The sequence below is a fragment of the Ictalurus punctatus genome, chromosome 6, assembly GCF_001660625.3.
Source record: "Ictalurus punctatus breed USDA103 chromosome 6, Coco_2.0, whole genome shotgun sequence".
In the NCBI taxonomy this organism is placed as follows: domain Eukaryota; kingdom Metazoa; phylum Chordata; class Actinopteri; order Siluriformes; family Ictaluridae; genus Ictalurus; species Ictalurus punctatus.
Genome location: NC_030421.2, coordinates 19416293 through 19435589, shown reverse-complemented (window position 1 = coordinate 19435589; position 19297 = coordinate 19416293). Strand labels below are relative to the sequence as shown.

Genomic DNA, 19297 nt, shown 5'->3' with positions numbered 1-19297 from the left:
ATTATAGGCACTCTTTTAGTCAATACTTTGTGCTACCTCCCTTTGCCAAGATAACAGCTCTGTCTTCTCCTATAATGCCTGATGAGGTTGAAGAATACATGGCAAGGGATCTGAGCCATTCCTCCATACAGAATCTCTCCAGATCCTTCAAATTTCGAAGTCCACACTGATGGACTCTCCTCTTTAGTTCACTCCACATGTTTTCTATGGTTTCAAGTCAGGGGACTGAGATGGCCATGGCAGGACGTTGATATTGTGGTCAGTAAACCATTTTTGTATTGATTTTGATCTATGTTTTTGATCATTGTCCTGCTGGAAGATCCAACCACGGCCCATTTTAAGATTTCAGGTTTTCATTTAATATATGTTGATATTTGATAGTGTCCATGATGCCATATATCCGAACAAAATGTCCAGGTCCTCTTGGAGAAAAACAGCCCCAAAATATTAAAGAGCCACCACCATATTTAACCGTTGGCATGAAGTACTTGTCCATATGGCTACTTTTTGGTTTTATCTGACCATAGAATCCAATCCATTTTAAGTTCTAGTAGTGTCTGGCAAACTGAAGAGACTTGAGTTTGTTTTTGGATGAGAGTAGAGAAACCCTTTCAAACAACTTGTGGTGATGTAGGTGACTTCAGATTGTAGTTTTGGAGATTTTCTAACCCCAAGACACAACTAACTTCTGCAATTCTCCAGCTGTGATCCTTGGAGATTTTCTGGCCACTCGAACCATCCTCTTCACAGTGCCTTGAGACAATGTTGACACATGTCCTCTTCCAGGTTAAGTCATAACATTTCCAGTTGACTGGAACTTCTTAATTATTGCCCTGATGTTGGAAATGGGCATTTTCAATGCTTGTGCTATTTTCTTATAGCCACTTCCCATTTTGTGAAACTCAACAACATTTTGTCGCACATCACAGATATATTTCTTGCTCTTTCCCATTTTGATGAATGACTAAGGGGATTTGGCCCATGTGATACTTCATATTTATACCCCTGTGAAACAGGAAGTCATGGTTGAACAATTTCCTGTTCCTAGACATCCAGGTGTACTAAAAGATTTAAAATATCAATGGGAATATACTTAAAATATATTTTCTCATATGAATTCATAGGTGTGCCAGTAATTGTTGCACACATATATTTATTTGTTTGGATAAACCTGTGTTGTGTTTACAATTGTTTGATATCCATGAGAGAAGAGTATTTTTGTATTTTTTTTTTTTTTAAATAAAAGACCAAAAGTTTAAACAACAAAAAATACAATTTTCACAGCCTTCTTCACTCATATTTACCAAGGGTGCCAATATTAGTGTAGGGCACTGTATATCCTATTGGAATAAGATAGATATAATTACACATTAGCACTTCATAAATGTTTTCTGTATGTAAAATAGTTTCAGATATGTTGCTAACTTGTTGATACCAGTCTCATTAACAGTATATGTTATTGTTAAGTTTGCCTTGTGTGTTTAGAACCCATAGAGAAGTATGGCCATTGATTGGTAAGAAAAGTACTCAACAAATTGTACTGTTTTCTCAGGCAGCACCGATTGCTCCGAGTTCTACAAAATGGGGGTCGCAGAAAAGGGTTTCATCAGTTGCAATTCCACATCCTTATGTATTCACCCTTCCTGGGTGTGTGATGGAGCCAATGACTGCGGGGATTATGCAGATGAGATGAACTGTCAGGGTAATTCTCTCCTTTCTGTGCTCTACAGCTTGAGTAAGTCAGGTTCTATTAAAACCAAATTAATTTTGTCAAAACACTGTTTATGAGGAGTGTAATGAAGCAAAGACAAGCCCCTGTCTTTCTCGTCATGCTTCAGCAATCACCAAAGGTGCTTAAAAGGGTGAATAATCTCTGGTAATTGTCACTGCTCACCAAGGGCAGGAGGATTTGAAACACTTTCAAAGAGCTTTCTTCAGATTCACTGAGACACAGATGACGTGACAGTGAGTTCAGTGTTTATTGTGTGTCAGTAACATTGGAAATAGGAGAGAACTAGAAGAGAGTTTATCAGTTTCTATGAAGATACAGTACACCATGCTTTTAATATGGATAAGATATACCTCCAGACAGGAGTTTCATTTATTTGGCTGCAAATTAAAAACAGCTGGTGTTTCATTAAGTTTTTGCAATGAGACATCTACCAAGGGAGAGATAATGACCAGAACAACCACTGAACATCCCATATGGCAAAGCAAACCAATGCTCATGACTCACTCTCATAACCAATTCAAAATTTTCTTCTTTGTTTTGTGATATCCCAGTATCCCATGGGCCCAGGTGTGAGGAAGGCCACTTTGCCTGCCCCAGTGGGAACTGCATTTCCAGCGTCTGGCTCTGCGATGGCCAGAAGGACTGTGAGGATGGAGCTGATGAGTTCCAGTGTGGTAAGCAGGGCATATTCCTTCACTAAGATTCTGTCAGAGTTTGATTTCTCATTTGGAGACAGAGATTAATGTCCATCTATTGAGAACAACTTTGATTGCAAACCCTGATTCAGCTGCAAATAGCGAAAACACTATGTATTATTAACCATTGAATTCTCAAAGTTTTCCCAGAACATATAGGAACTGAAGACCCTATTGATTTCTAGTTTCTCTTACTACCATTTTCACCTAAATTAATGAGCAAACAGATTCAGTTGTGCTTTCACATTGGTGCAGTTGGTTTATGCAGGTGACAACACAGCAATTGCACTTGGGATGGACCAAAACAACAAGGTTGTCTCAGAACGGTTCCGTCGTGGTGGAGAAATGTACATTATATTGGCTACTATCTCATTAAGGCAGTAATCAATTACTCAGGGAACAGAGAACCTTCCCTAATATGTGAATAGATTTTGATTTATTTATTTTTTTGGCAGAAGCTGGCACTTCTGTTCACATCACAATGACAAATTAGGCAATTGATTTAAGACAGTGTAACCTTGAGTAAATAACTGCACTCTTTTTTTGTGGTCCAACATCCTCTCTAGACACTTAAAGAAACAGAGAAAGGTCAGCTATGGAGCAGAACCCGAGTTCAAGTATATTGCTCCAGGGCAAAACAGTGGAAAGTCAAATTAGAATTTTGACAGCAGTAATCCTCCAACTGCCATCCCTCAGCTACTTCTCTCAGATGCTGGGGTTCAAACCAAGATTTCTTTACTCTTATAATGTTGTGGACAGTCATCCCACCCACAGAAAAAATGTAAAGCCCCTAGGAAAAATATGGAGAGCACTTTTACTCTTGTGTAATGTGCTTGCAGCTAGAAGAATTAGTTGTTTTCTCAAATGACAAGAGCATGCATTCCCCTTCCTATTATCATATTTAAGCTTACAAACACTGAAAGGTTCTCAGACGGTAACCACTCATAGCCACTCAGATTTACACAAGTTATCACATAATTAAACCGAAGAGTTGTTCACTGGAAATGTAGGTATATGTAGTGAAATAAAACACCCTGGCGCATCTTACGCATAATAAAGGTTTAAATGGTTTATGAATTAAATGCTTTTGTAGCTTTATGACACTATAGGGCCAAATGTTTGTGGACACCTGACCATCACAAAGTTGGAAGAACCCAATCTTTGTATACAGTATAATTGCTCCTGTGCACAAAGTGCAGTCCATAAAGGCATGGTTTGCCAAAGTTGGAGTGGAAGAACTCGAGTGGCCTACACAAAAACCTGACTTCAACCCCGCTGAACACCTTATATTATTACACATTTGCAGTCAAGGGTTTTAATACACCTACACATAAAAAGGCTCTCTTTATTTTTCTATATAGAATAATAGTGTAGGCATCAAAACTATAAAGTTAAGACATCTACACCGATCAGCCATAACATTAAAACCACCTGTCTAATATTGTGTAGGTCCCCCTTGTGCCATCAAAACAGCTCTGACTCATCGAGGCATGGACTCCACAAGACCTCTGAAGGTGTTCTGTGGTATCTGGCACCAAGACATTAGCAACAGATACTTTAAGTCCTGTAAGTTGCGAGGTGGGGAATCCATGGAATGGACTTGTCTGCCAGATGCTTCATCGGAATGAGATCTGGGGAATTTAGAGGCCAAATCAACACCTTGAATTTTGTTATGTTCCTCAAACCATTCCTGAGCAATTTCTGCAGTGCGGCAGGGTGCATTATCCTGCTGAAAGAGCCCACTGCCATTAGGGAATACCGTTGCCATGAAAAGACCACCTTCTTCCATTGCTCCGTGGTTCAGTTGGAGGCTTAACATGCCCATCATATGTGCTTCCTGCAGTGGACATGGGTCAGCATAGGCACTCTGACTGGTCTGCAGCTATGCCGCCTTACATGCAGCAAGCTGCGATGCACTGTGTGTTCCGACACCTTTCTCTCATGGCCAGCATTAACTTTTTCAGCAATTTGTGCTGCAGTAGTTTTTTTGTGGCATCACACCATATGGGTTAACCTTCGCTTACCAGGTGCATCAATGAGCTTTGGGTGCCCATGACCATGTCTAACATAGGTACTATCCACTGCATACTGTGAACATCCCACAAGACCTGCTGTTTTGGAGATGCTCTGACCCAGTTGTCTAGCCATCACAATTTGGCCCTTGTCGAAGTCACTCAGATCCTTAAGCTTGCCCATTTTTTTACTGCCTCCAACACATCAACTTTGAAAGCTGACTGTTCACTAGCTGCCTAAAATATCCCACCCCTTGACAAGTGCCATTGTAAAAAGATAACCAATGTTATTCACGTCACCTGTCGGTGGTTTTAATGTTATGGCTGATTGGTGTATAAGCAGCTTGATGGCTTTGCATATTCTTGCCATTTTCTCAACCAGCTTCATGGCAAGCCCCCTGGACTGCTTTACCAGCAGCTTTAAAGGTTCCCACATGCTGTATATACAATCATGTGGAAAAATAAGTACACCCCATGGTAACTGTTGTCTTTTTTTGACATATTTGGACAAACAAACGTTTGATCTTCTTTGAAAGAGTGCCTATTAATAAAGTTGATGCACAATCAAGTGACACATAAAAGTAACATTTTGTAGTAATTTTCACAATTTTAATTAACAAAAAACAGCTCAGTCACATGGAAAAAAGTAAGAACACCCATACACCCTTCAAATCCATAAAATTAGAATCAGGTGTTCAAGACTGGTTGCCAGTGATCAGAACCTGCTTAGGGAGTGCAGGTGGAATCTGTCTTATTTAAACCTCTCACCTCTAGTGTCTGGTGTTTCCTTTGCTATTGAGGTGTGTGGTGTCTTCATGCCAAGGGTTCTGTAAGGCCTTCAGAATAAAGGTTATGGATGCCTATAAGTCTGGCAAATGATTTAAAAAGATCTCCAAATTATTTGAAATACATCATTCCACTTTAAGGAAAACAAATGGCGCTGATTTCAAATGACTGCCAATTTGTCCAGGACTGGCTGTCACAGCAAATTCAGCCCAAGAGCAGACCATCTGATGCATAAAGAAGCCTCCAAGAACCACAACATTTCATCACAGGATCTGCTATTAAGTTTTGCAACTGTTCGTGTCAAAGTGCATGCTTCTACAATCAGAAAGAGATTGCACAAATTTAACCTGCATTGGAGGCATTCCAGGAAAAAGCCTTTGCAAGACTATAGTTTGCCAATGAACATATAGGCAAAGACCAGGCCTTTTCGAATAAAGTGCTTTGGACAGACAAAGGCAGTCGGTCCGATTCAAAGTTGAAGTTGAACCGAAAGTGGACCTTCCAACAGGATAATGATCCTAAGCATGCTAGCAAAGCCAGCAAGGAATATCTCAAAAAGAAGAAATTAATGGTTATGCAATGGCCTAGTCAAAGCCCGGAATTGAAGAAACCAAAATGGGGTGGGGGGTGGAGTTGTTTGAAACAGGCAGTACATGCAAGAAAACCCTCAAACATCTTGCAACTGAAACAATATTGCATGGAAGTGTAGTCAAGAATTTTAGCAAGCCAATGTCAGAGACTGGTGGACAATTATGCAAAACGTCTACAAGAAGTTATTTCTGCTAAAGGGGGCAATACTAACTTTTGAGGCCAAGGATGTATTTACTTTTTCTACAGAAGAATATCACATCTGTTGATATTTCTGCTGAATAAATGATTTAAAAAGCTAAATTTCCTTGTAGTTTTGTTCAAGTATATCAATTTCATTAATAGGCACTGTTTTAAAGATGATCAAATGTTTGCTTGTCCAAATGTCTCAAAAATGCCAACAATTTTCATGGGGTGTACTTATTTTTTTCATATGACTGTAAATCGTTTAAATATTTTTTATTAGATGTTTACAAGGCAATTAATTAATCATTATTAATAATTAATGTGAACAAATGAGACAAAAAGCTCATTCCTAGTTTACAATCCTTGTCAAAACTTAAAAGGAATGTAGGAAATCCTATCTTGGAGAATTTTGAGGGAGTTCATCAGACCATCAGAAACAGTCAGGTACATGTTAATATCAGACCAATTTCTCCTGCTGTGACTGATCATTCCATTCTCCAGGAGGGAATCTGGTGGGTCTGTCTTTGTCAGCATAATTTTACTGCTCAGACAAATAAATCTGAACCATGAGAAATCAGAATTGAAGTTTTTGAGGCACTCAGCCATTCAACTTTTTTTTGTTTTGTCTACTTCTCCGTTCTATGCCTACTTTTAAAGGGGCTTATATTCAAGAAGATCTCTTAATCATGGCTTTTAAAGTGCTAGTGCAATTGGTTGGTGAGTTGTGCAAAAAAGATTAAGGCTGTGAGCTTTCAGGAATATTGTTTAAATATTGTTCTTACCAGCACAATACCATCTGATAGTCATTCTTGTTTCTAAAACTATAAATATAAACAAGCTGCATTTTCACATTTACTAAGTGGTGATTTCATGTATTTCAAATTCAAAAGTTTATGAAAAGCAAGAGTCAACTTAACCAGGTTTGAGAAGGAAAATCTCTCGAAAATCACTAGAAAGACAGTTAACTGTGTGAGTTGTCTCTCATCTCTTATCCACCACTTCTGAAATTTTGTCATTGATAGATTCCTCCTGTCTATGGAACCAATTTGCCTGCTCCAAGAACAAGTGTATAGCCAAGCAGTGGCTGTGTGATGGAGAGGACGACTGCGGAGATGGAGTGGATGAAAGTGATGATCTCTGTGGTACGCACTGTAACAAATATTTATGTACTAGGTGAATGGTATCAAATCCCAACTGTAGGAGAAAACCACTAAGTATAGTGAAAATAAGATGCTGCCATTTTGATTAACCTGGTAATAAAAATCTTGTGATGTTGAGCATATTAATAGATGTTAGTAATAAATATTCTTTTAATTGGATTGTAATGAAATATCGGAGAGATATTAACTGAACTGCCTTAAGCCCAGGCAAAAGGCAATTAAAGAAGCACACTTTCAGACTAGTTGAATAAACATTAACTTTTTCTTAACTAATTTCCAAGATTTTTGTTCAAGCCCTAATAATATGCATATGAACCTTCTTAACACATTAAAGTATGAGTCTGGACAGCGAGGAGCAACAGCTTTACTAAAATGATTCATTTGTGTACAGGCTCTGTGACATGTGGCCCCGGATTGTTCAGTTGTTCTGGGTCTTATGCTTGTGTGCCCAAGCGCTGGCTCTGTGATGGAGAAAGGGATTGTCCTGATGGCAGTGATGAACTGGCAGCTGCTGGCTGTGGTATATATTTGTTCATTTATTCATTCACTCATTCAATATTGGGATGTAGGAATAAATGCAATCATTTATTTGTTAAAAGTAGTTTATAGTATCACCTGATTTCTGCTTGCAGCACCTAATAACACATGTGATGAGAATGCCTTCAGATGCCTTAACAAGGCTTGCATCCCCAAACGCTTTGTGTGTGATCATGACAATGATTGTGGAGATGGATCAGATGAGTCAGTTGAATGTGGTGAGTGTTACCTTTCCTTTTTTTTATTACTTAACTGTCTTGATTAGTCCATCTGCTATTATTATTATTATTATTATTATTATTATTATTATTATTATTATGCTTAATGCTGCAAGTGATTAAGGGGCCAAGCACTTTCTAGTCCCATCCCTTAGCAAGAAAGGAACACCAGAAGCCATTGAGACCATCAGTGCTTGTTCCTGAGGAGCTATACTAAATTTGATGCCGATATGTCAAGGCATTGCTGAGATATTGCCACACTTCCTGTTTTCAGTAGCTGTCCCAAAATGCAAATTAACTCAAACCTTATTTGTTAACATCAGGTCATGTTGCTAAACATGTGTGCCAAGATTGGTTTCAATATGTAAAAGTGTTGCTGAGATATGCTCTTATTTCCTGTTTGGTGACTTAACCATCAAATTCATTTGTGTGTTATTGATGATATCTAAAATACAAGTTTGGTTGGTGCTGTGATCTAAATTTTGTGATTATTTGGACAAACTTTGACATGAATTTGATGACATAATTTGTAGGAGAAGCTAAAAAACAAAAAGATTTTTTTTTTTTAAAAATGGCTGGCTTCCTGTTTGGCAAATCACAATTTCATTACCTGAACACTCAGCACCTTCCAGGCAATCAACAGAAAGAAGAATCATGAGTGATGTTGAGATTTACTCATTTCTGAATTAATGTCCCCTAGGGGGGATTTAGTCAAAAAATCTGACTGGTTGTTTCTCAGGTGCTGATCTGAATGCATCACACTGTTGCCGAGATATGCCCTCACTTCCTGTTTGACAACTTCACTGTCAGATTAATTTGCATGTAATGAACAGACTGCATATAAAAAAAATCTAGGCTTGTTCAAGTTGGTCTCACAATGTTGTAATCCAAATTACATATAATTGGCTAAAAAATTGTAAGGGAAGAAGCAAAAAAAATAAAAAAAATAATGTATATTGTGCTTTAATTAAGCACTTCTCCTGTTCTGATATTTCTGTTCTAGATGAAATAAGTAATATTTCACATTATAAGTGCATCAGACTCAGTATCATTAGAGACACCATGTAGAGATATAGATATGCAGACACAGCAACAAGGATTTTATTAGAACAGAGGATTTCTGGTTAAGGAAATCACCATCATCTATATTTTTATCTGAAGCTTTAGTTATTATGCCATTATTTTTTAACAACAGAACGGATATGTTTTCCTGAAGTATTTAAACAGTGGTGAGAATGCGAGTCAGCAGGCTAACAGTGAAATCTCTCCTGCAGCGTACCGCTCGTGTGGGCCAGACGAGTTCCGCTGCGCTGATGGCCGTTGCTTACTCAGTGCGCAGTGGGAGTGTGATGGTTACCCAGACTGCCCAGACCACTCAGACGAGCTCCCCCACAATCTCAAATGCCTGGCAGCCGGTAAAGAGCCTGTAGAGTACTGATGAAATATGTTTGACTGATGGACATGGGGTTTACTGAATATCTAAGGGAATATAAATGGCAGTGGGAACAGTGTGCATTAAAGTAAGAGCTTGAAGAGAATAAGGCTGACCTGAGGGATGGCATGTTTTTCACTGAATTCACCTAGAGTCTGTTGAAAGCCTTTGAGCTTATTGGCACTTGCAGTATGTGCGGAATAGTATGTGGCCTTCTGCTGTTTTTGCTTTTTACGGCAAAGTAGAAAACATTATTTAGTTGAATTAATGTTTTCTCAAAAATAATTTTAATTTCAAAGAGGTCTGTTTTCTTTTCTTGTCATTCTTCCAGAGAGCCTGTGCAATGGCTCCTTTTTTATGTGCTCAAATGGCCGATGTATATCTGAGACAAGCCTTTGTGACCAGAAAGATGACTGTGGAGATCGCTCGGATGAGAAAAACTGTAACGTTAATGAGTGCCTCAATCGACGTGTCAGTGGCTGTACTCAGGACTGCCAGGATTTACTGGTGGGATACAAGGTTGGTTAGCAGTCACTCATGATGATATGACTTCCATTCTTATACTAAATATAGTATCATATTGCCTGATACCAAAACAATACCGTGGCAAAAAAAAAAAAAAATTAAATGCATTGTATAGAATTGTTTCTAGGACCATAAGCCAGCATATGTTGCTGAATAAAACATTTACTATGTGTAGTATAAATGCTGATATCCCTAAAAAGCAGTTTGTTAGCAGCACTTTTTTTTTTTTTTTAACTTTAATTCATAATTACAAGTCACTGTGTCCCTGTGTTTCGACATACAGGGACTCAGTGAACACAAGTGTTTTCTTTCTCATTTAAAAATATACTTTAAACAATCCATGAGCACTTGCTAAAAAGCAGTGCATAGGAATGATTTCACAGCTCTACAAATAATATATATTAATAATAAAGTTATTTTAGCATTAGAGGAGCATTCAAGCGAAATTACTATTTTCTAGGCATAATACAATACCATCATAGCCATAAAATCATGGAAAGTGTCATGTAATACATTTGGAGACAGATGCATATGCAGTTAAGAGCTTTATTGAGGAGAGGCAGGCAGACAAATGCAAATCGTAAGGCAAAACCTTGGTCAAAAAAACAAGCCAGGGGTCAGGCGATTGGCAAACGGGCTTAAGCAAGACTTGGACAAGAATCAATAACATGAGGACGAAAACAGGATCTGTTAGATTTGCATGTATCTCAGGAATATAATTATTACGTCTTCCAGACCTCCGTCAGCCCTTTCAGCCTGTTCTACAATACCTTCTATTAACTTTACTCTTAGTTCTGTGCTGCTATCAGCTAGAAAGTGTGGTTTACCGTGGAACGTTCAGGCCTGGGGGGTCTAAAATGAACACACACTGACTTCATGCATGCTCACATAGACATCCCACTTTATTCATGCAGAGCAGAAGTATTTATACACATTGATAACGGCAGTTCGTGGACGCTTTCTACTGGTGCAGGGGCCAGACAGATAGACAAAAAAAAAACACACAGCACACTATGAAAATAAGTCTTTTCAAGAGACAGAAAATACATGTGCCAGCTAAAAGAAAAGATGGAAGTTGATCAGCTTATTCAAAGAGGTAATTAAATATATACATTCATCATAGGTATTTAATAGCACAGAGACACACAAACAGAAACTACAACCCAGTATTCCCTGTATCCAAGGTGTCTTAATACAGTTCATAATATTAGAGTACATAAGAGAATTTCCTTTCAGGATCAAAATCATGGAGTGAGAACATAGATCAAAATGGCATAGAGTACTGGCGGAAACCACAAACACTCAATACTTTGCGCCGAACAAAGACGCACAAGGTTTTGAAATAATTAACGAAATCTAAGGGGATAACATGAAACAGCTGAGACATTAGGAAATAACTAATAACATAACACGGGCAGAGACAGGACAGAAACCAAAAAAAAAAACGTGTCATGGTAAAGTGTCACTGTAAAGTGTCACTGACAATCCGGAAGTACACACTGTCGTGCTTTATGCTTCGGCACTCGAGGGGAAAATCATGACAGAAAGTTAGAGTAGTAAATTGCTTGCCACAGTGTAGAATGAAAATATTGACATTTCAGTACAATAGTCTTATTATTTTTTTGTAATAACAATAAAAGTAATAATAATAATAATAATAATAATAATAATAATAAATACAGTTGTACCGAATTGCACAAAAGTTCTCCTTGTAACCCTCAGTGTGTATAGTAATAATAATGGATAATGGAAAATAATGGATTTTTAAGTTAAAAGTATGATATATAAAGAGAAAGAAGCAATAAAAGAACAGAATGGAAAAAATAACACAGAAAGCATAACTCATCTTGTTCTGACAGTCAAAACTAACCTTTGTGTTTATTTTCCCATGTTACCATCCATCCATTCACAAACAGTCTCGTGTCCTTGTACATTTGGCTTTCACTAGATTCATTTATTTGTATGCGTTTCATTTGTTTATTTGTTTTTGTTTAACTGGCCTGATATGTGTTGAAAAACATGAACTGTGGCACTGGCTATGGGACTGGTGTTAATTTGCATATCTAGTTTCTAAACTAGCTTTTTAACTTAAAACGACTGAAGTGTTTTCCACACAACCAGAGCCATGTCAATAAGCACTTTGAATAATTGCTTCAGGCACCAGGTCTGGCACTGATGATTGAACATTTGAATGGAAATAGAGGTTGGGTTTAAACAGAATGTGGGGATTTTGGTTTTGTCTCAATACATGTTGGATGAAGGAACTGTCCTCACCACATGCTAATATTTACCCACTTTTCAGGTGTTAAGTACTGTTTTTCACCCTGGTCTTTACCTTACTTGCATGTTTAATGCTGAACATACATTATAGACCAGTTCATTCTGTTTTTTGTTTGTTTGTTTGTTTTTTGGTTCACTCGAGATCTTCTGTATTCAGGTTATCCTATTGATTAAAAGCCTTAAGGTCTCGTCTGAAAATCATTTCCATTGTAGGTTCCCTCTCTATAGTAGTCCTAGAGTAAAAATGTGTCTAGGTGACTATACAATGATAAGCCCAGGCTTGAAGGAGATGTCAAGTTCCATTTATAATGGCTGTGATCACTCAGTCCTATGATTGACAGTTTCTAAAAGGTGGATAGGCTGCCTGGTTCATACCAAAGTCTCAAATGTCTTCCCCATATGACCTTTGGCAATCAGAGCTGTCAGCGTGGACCAGCTATTGGTCTAAGGCAAAATTCTGTCCAATATCTCCTTCTCGGAATCAATAAAGGGTTTATTGAAACACAACAAATGCCAGAGGACACATAGGTGATGACCTTTATCTTCAACCAGGGAAGTATAAATATAAGGCTCTCCACAAATCTCTATAAGCTGAGCACAGAGTGGAGGAGAATCAGGAGAAATACAGTAACTGACTCAGCCAAAAGTCTGGAGAGATTTATTGCTCTGTTGCTCAAATAATTTTCCCTCCATGAAAATTGCAGTAGTATCCAATGGATACAATAAAAAATATATGTATTCTATATACTGTATGGGTTGTTCTGAAAACACATTAATGAAAAAAGTTATGCTTGGCAGGAAGTTACATCGATGTGCTTTTTACACATCAAATACATATTTTACTGAATTACTGTATTTTTCCCATAAGTAAGCATTGCATTATTATTTCTGAATTAGTTGGAAGTGTCTCTAGGAACCCTAGCATCTTCCTCAGTAATACATTTTTATTTTTAGCTTATTTAAAAGCTTCTTGGAAGAAAATAACTGTTGGCAATTTTTGCTGGGTGTAGTGCAATAATCACACAGTTTATGTGGTTTCGGGGAAACGATCGTAATTCATTTGTTGAAATTGGATAGCTTAAAGGTGCAAAACATTTTGAATTGTTTTCCATCATTTTTCATCCATGTGTCTAGTGTAAGTGCTGGCCAGGATTTCACCTGAAGAATGACGGGAAAAGCTGTGTTGACATTGATGAATGCTCCACCACTCTCCCCTGCAGTCAAACCTGCATCAACACTTACGGTTCTTACAAGTGTTTATGTGTGGATGGTTACGAAGCCTCAAAACACAACCCTGACAGCTGCAGGTCTTTCTCTGGTAATTACATCTATTCCATACATCATGTGGCTATGTTGCAAGAATTTGTTTGGCATTTTAGGTTGTAGATGTTTGTTTGTTTGTTCTGGAATCACTGGGGCATAATAAAAATTAAAGAGGCTACACATAAGGAAATAAAACATGACAGAACATATTCTTACAGTAAAATAATCAACGGCTTATACCACAGCGGTTTGAATAATAAAATGATTACAATTTATTAATGAACAGCACATCATGCTTATAACATTTATAGTTAAATATATAATTTAGAGTTACAATACATTACATTATAGCAGCTATAAACCGTCGTTCCCTCTCCAACCTCTCTTTTTTCTCTTTCTTGAGGTTAATAAATCGGTTATAAACAAAGGTTGTTGTGTTACAGAGAAACTGCATAGTCCACTTTTCAGAAGACTTTCCTGTTGCGAAAAACACCAATATAAAGTGCTGACACCCTAATGTCCTTCCAGAAATGTAAAATAAATGTCGCCTTATAGAAAGCTTCACTATGTCAATGATTATATGTTTTAATTTATTAAATAACACTTTTTAAAATTGTTTTATTATTAGCTTTAGAATGTGGAGCATCCATATAATACAAGTGCCTGTTACTATAGAAATAATAAAGAAACAATAAAGAACACAGTACTATAAGCCTGTGATTAGAATTACAGTGGACAACACTGTCAGAGCTTTGCTGTTATGGAAAATTAATCAAATGAACCGACAAATCAGATTTAATAATTGAACAGCGCTGTGGTATTGATAATATTAAATGTAATGAGCAGGCCTGGATTAACATGGTGTGGTGCCCTTGGGTGACCACAGTTGAAGTGCCCCCCCCCCCCCCCCCCCCCCACACACACACTTTACACATAAAAATGTGAAAAATTACTACGTTCATAAAGAGCATAGATTTACATGAATTTATAGCTAAAGTACAGGCTCACCATACATGCTACAGAAAAATGTAAGACCCAACCAAAAAACCTGACACCATAGATAAACATGGGCCTGCAAATGCCATTCTAGCCCTTACACTGATGCTCATATCTGAATGCAACTCACATGCAAGTGCAACATGTCATGGTAAATATCATGATTTTATATATCTTATTTTATATATCTTACCAACTGGGCCTGTATTAGGATTACATGCAAAACCATTAAAGAGTCTGTCTAAAATTATTGCACACATGTACCAAATAAGCTAAGCCCAAGAAAGACTGTTGGAGGCAACATTTCAGCAGCTGAATTCAGCACCACACTTCGAGACACAGAGCAACGAAACACAAAGAGCTAAACTTAAATAGTTAACATATTTACCCAGAAATAATAGTAAATAAGCCTTACCTTTAGCAGAACATCTTCTTTCTTGACTTTGTGCATGCAAAGTCGTTAATTGAATCCTCAAAGTATTTTCTAAGTGTGAAGAAAACAAAACTTGCGAATGTAGACTATGTACCACCAAAAATGTTTTTTTTTTTTTTTTTTTTTTTTTTTAGGTTTTATCAAAATTGCTCAGCCTATCCATTTTGAATTTGTCTGATATTTTTTGTGGACTCAACTGGGGGAAGGGGAATATTTATATCATATATAAATATGATAAATAATTTAAAGGTCTAGTTTAATGAATTTAAAGAGTCTTTATTGATCACATATACAAGAAGAAATTATTTTCTTCGCATACTGCAGCATGTCAGGAAGTTGGGGTCAGAGCGCAGGGTCAGCCATGATACAGTGTCCCGGGAGCAGAGAGGGTTAAGGGCCTTGCTCAAGGGTTCAGTGGGAGCTTGAACCCCTGACCTTCCGATCAGTAACCCAGAGCCTTAACTGCCAAGCCACCACTGCCCCCATTTTGTTGTTATCGTAATCATTTGGTGCCCCCCATTGGCTGGTGCACTCGCCCAATCTCATATATTGATAATCCTGCCTTGGTAACGAGATGAACTGTGTTATGAAGTAATAAATGTGGAAAAACTTGCAGCCAACAGGCTAATACTGTTTAGAATGTGTCCTCACACTTTTCTTTTCTTTTTTTATTCAGCTGAAGAGCCCTTTCTTATACTTGCCGATCATCATGAGATCAGAAAACTAAGTGTTGATGGCTCTAATTACACTCTCCTGAAACAGGTAAACGTTTCTGCCTCTTTTAGTTTCATCCCTGCTTTATATACTTTACTGTTACAATCCCTTCTTCACAACTGGTTGAAAAAATCTGTCCCACAGAGTGTGTTACTATAAATCTCAGTGGTGATTCAAAGAGCAATCCATGAAACTGAACTGTTAAAAGCTAAATAGAGTCCCAATTAAGAACCATGGTGATGTGATTGTGATAATAGCACACTAGCAGTTGTTGGCCCTCTCTGTTTTAAAAGACTAATTGAAGTCATTAAACAGTGCTCTTTCTGTGGAGCTTCACATTAATAGAGTGAAAACAAATTGTGTGTCCACTGCCTGCCTGTCGAAGTTGTAATCCCTCCATAGCATGTAATGTACCATGCAGTTAATTTTCTTCTGTCCTATTTTTCCTATAGTAGCTTTATGAATTTTTTCAAAATAATGAAAAAAAAAATTCCACTTAGTATTCATTTATTATTGTTACTTACTTTTTATGTTCAGCTTGAGCTGATTTTTTTCTATTGACTATGTGTTGTGACAATGTTTGTTTTTAATTGTTTAGTTTTTTACTATTATTATTATTATTATTATTATTATTATTATTATTATTATTATTATTATTATTAACTGTATTTAGGTCTCAAATAATAACAATAATAATAGGTCTAAATAACCAAACTGTGAATTTTAATTATTATGCAATCTGCACTTACTGTGTAATTCATTCCAGTTGAAATTCATGACATCATTTATAAGGCTTTTGATAAATTATCCCTCTCTATCCAAGGAGCTCATTATCAGTTACTTTAATCATTGTTTTGATATAATGAGTGTCTACATGAGTGGATGTATCCTGGTTGACATCATAGTTGACTATTATTCTACCAGACATTCACTAAAAGTCATTCCACTGTCTGGCATTATGTTTAACAGCAGATTTAAAAAATCACCCATAATCACAAAAGTTATTATAGCAACAAAAGGAAGACGAAACCTGGAATCGGATGTTCAAAAACCACATATGGGTGTGATTGGTCAGGTGTCCACAAACCTTTGGCCATATACAGGTGCATCTAAAAAAAAAAATTAGAATATTGTGCAAAAGTTCCTTTTTTTCCGTAATTTAATTAAAAAGTGGAACTTTCATAAAGTGAAATATTTCAAGCCTTTTTTTTTGTTGTTGTTTTAATCTTGATGATTACGGCTTAAAGCTCATGGAAATCAAAAATCCAGTATCTCAAAATATTAGAATAAAGAATTTATAATACATAAATGTTGACCTGAGAAAAGCTCTAATCAACCAATTAACTCCAAACACCTGCAAAGGTTTCCTGAGCCTTTAATCTCTCAGTCTGGTTCAGTACACACAACCACAATCAATTTTCAGATGGAAGTTAATTTTGCATTTCATTTGGAGATAAAGGTCCCAGAGTGGAGGAATGATGGAGATTCACAGAATCCAAGTTGCTTGAAATCCAGTGTGAAGTTTCCACAGTCAGTGATGATTTGGTGCCATGTCATCTGCTGGTGTTGGTCCACTGTGTTTCTCAAGTCGAGAGTCAATGCAGCGTCTACCAGGAGATTTTAGAACACTTCATGCTTCCATCTGCTGACAAGCTTTATGTAGATGCTAATTTCCTTTTCCAGCAGGACTTGGCACCTGCCCACAGTGCCAAAACTACTAGTAACTGGTTTGCTGACCATGGTATTACTGTGCTTGATTAACCAGCCAACTCGCCTGACTGTTGTATTGACATGTATTCTCGAGGAAAATGAGAGACACCAGACCCAACAATACAGACAACCTGGGCTTCCATAACACCTCAGCAGTACCACAGGCTGATTGCCTCCGTACCACGCCGCACCGATGCAGTAATTCGTGCAAAAGGAGCCCGACCATGTATTGAGTGCATAAATTAACATACTTTTCAGTAGGTCGACATTTCTGTATTATGAATTCTTTATTCTATTTTGAGATACTGGATTTTTGATTTCCATGAGCTGAGCCGTAGTCATCAAGATTAATACAAAAAAGACTTAAAATATTTCAATTTATGTGTAATGAATCTAGAGTATATGAAGGTTCCACTTTTTAATTAAATAACAGAAAAATATACTTTTCCATGATATAAAATTTTTTTGAGATGCACCTGTAGTGTTTTATTTTACTGAAACATGCAATATGAAATGGGTTTATAACTCTGTGGATTTCATTTCCTTGCCCAGTTTTAGGTTTTCTCAGCTTCCAGAACTCTGATCCAGCTGATAAAAGGCTTTGAAAATGAACCAATAAGCCATTTGTAGAGAACATTATAAACTTCAAACTGTGCTGTTACCATAGTTCATATATTGCCCTTCTAATTTTTTTCTTTCTTACAGTTGAATTATTAATCACCCAGTCCCTGTACCACAGACTATCTTTTGTTTGAGTCCCTGTGGATTCAACATTCTGTGCGAATTTTGGTTATCTGATGAAGGTGTCATGTCTGCTTTCACTCATCACCTGATCTTAGCACCTGTACTGAGGTGAGCAGGGCTGTGCTGGTGAACAGCAAACTGCATTTCCTGACTGACAACACACTGATGCCAACTTGACAGTAACGGATGTAGCTCAGTATCCTGTTGGAAGGCTCTCTGAACCCTGCTTCAGCACATTCTTCAGGCATCAGTTGCACAGCCTGCTTTTCCAAAATCAATGCACTGATTAGATATCAAAGGGATGTATACATGCTGTGTTTCTCATTTACATTTCTGCCAGATTCACTCAGCGAGACTAAAGGAAAAGTGCATATGGAGTGGCTAATTAATCTCTCCAGCTAATTGAGTAACAGAACAAGGCTGCATGTCTTGCTCTTTTGTGCATTAAAGAAGCTGTGCTGCAGATGATTTCGATCATCTGTTGACTGAACAGCAGAGATTTTTTTATTTTGGCTGTGGGAAAATATCACTTTCACGTCCTCTGTTCTCTTCAAAAGGGTCTCAACAATATTATCAGCTTGGATTTTGACTACAGAAAAGAGTTCATCTACTGGGTTGACTCAAGTAGACCCAGTGGTCGGAGGATCAACAGAATCCGGCTGAATGGTAGTGATCTTAAGGTATGGTTAATATGCTTCTATTTTTCTTAAAGAAGTAGTTTATGGAAAGAGCAACACAATCTAATGTTCTGATCATTCATTCATTCCTTCATTCATAATGGATTTCTGTTGATATTCTAAAGACATCATGTGCTGTGTTACTGGGCCAATGTCAACATAATTACAATTTCTCTTTTTTTTAGAAATCATCATCAGCATTTAGCAGTGGTATTGTCTCTAAAAACCATTTGCCTCTCAAGCTTATGTGTATGCAGTGCAGTCAACTACAGGAATATTGTTACCCTTGAAGAAAAATTATTGCATAAAAGCAACATTGCACACAGTTACACACCTGTAAGTCTGGTAATGGATGTAACATACATACACAAATATTCCTACCATAATGCACAAATCTATAATAAAAACATTTGGCAGGAATTTGATACATGACCATTCCTCACCCCCCAACAGTCTGGAGGATGGTGAGGAAGGGGAAGAAAAAGCCAGATTTAAAATCTGTATAACAGTTGTGTTGATTCTTGGAGTTAAAGTTCTGAATTAACTATTAGACTCCACGTCCATAACAACAAGCAGCACCACCTGGCATTGGAGCTACATTTAGTTCAA

The 19297-nt window shown here is 37.3% G+C and overlaps 1 protein-coding gene across 7 annotated transcripts in view; it reads left to right on the top strand.

The window, feature by feature from the left end:
* Window positions 1–19297, top strand: part of lrp1bb (low density lipoprotein receptor-related protein 1Bb) — a 329687-nt gene that overhangs the window by 260589 nt on the left and 49801 nt on the right. For all 7 annotated transcript variants that reach the window (XR_008396570.1, XR_006982676.2, XR_008396571.1 and 4 more), the window contains exons 49-58: window positions 1553–1702; window positions 2284–2406; window positions 7022–7141; window positions 7551–7679; window positions 7792–7914; window positions 9189–9329; window positions 9678–9865; window positions 13286–13469; window positions 15520–15605; window positions 18569–18691. Coding sequence is in view for 3 of the 7 variants with exons in the window: in XM_047156107.2 (XP_047012063.2) it covers window positions 1553–1702; window positions 2284–2406; window positions 7022–7141; window positions 7551–7679; window positions 7792–7914; window positions 9189–9329; window positions 9678–9865; window positions 13286–13469; window positions 15520–15605; window positions 18569–18691 (1367 nt within the window). In the remaining 4 variants the exon portion in view is untranslated. The remainder of the gene's footprint in view (window positions 1–1552; window positions 1703–2283; window positions 2407–7021; window positions 7142–7550; window positions 7680–7791; window positions 7915–9188; window positions 9330–9677; window positions 9866–13285; window positions 13470–15519; window positions 15606–18568; window positions 18692–19297) is intronic.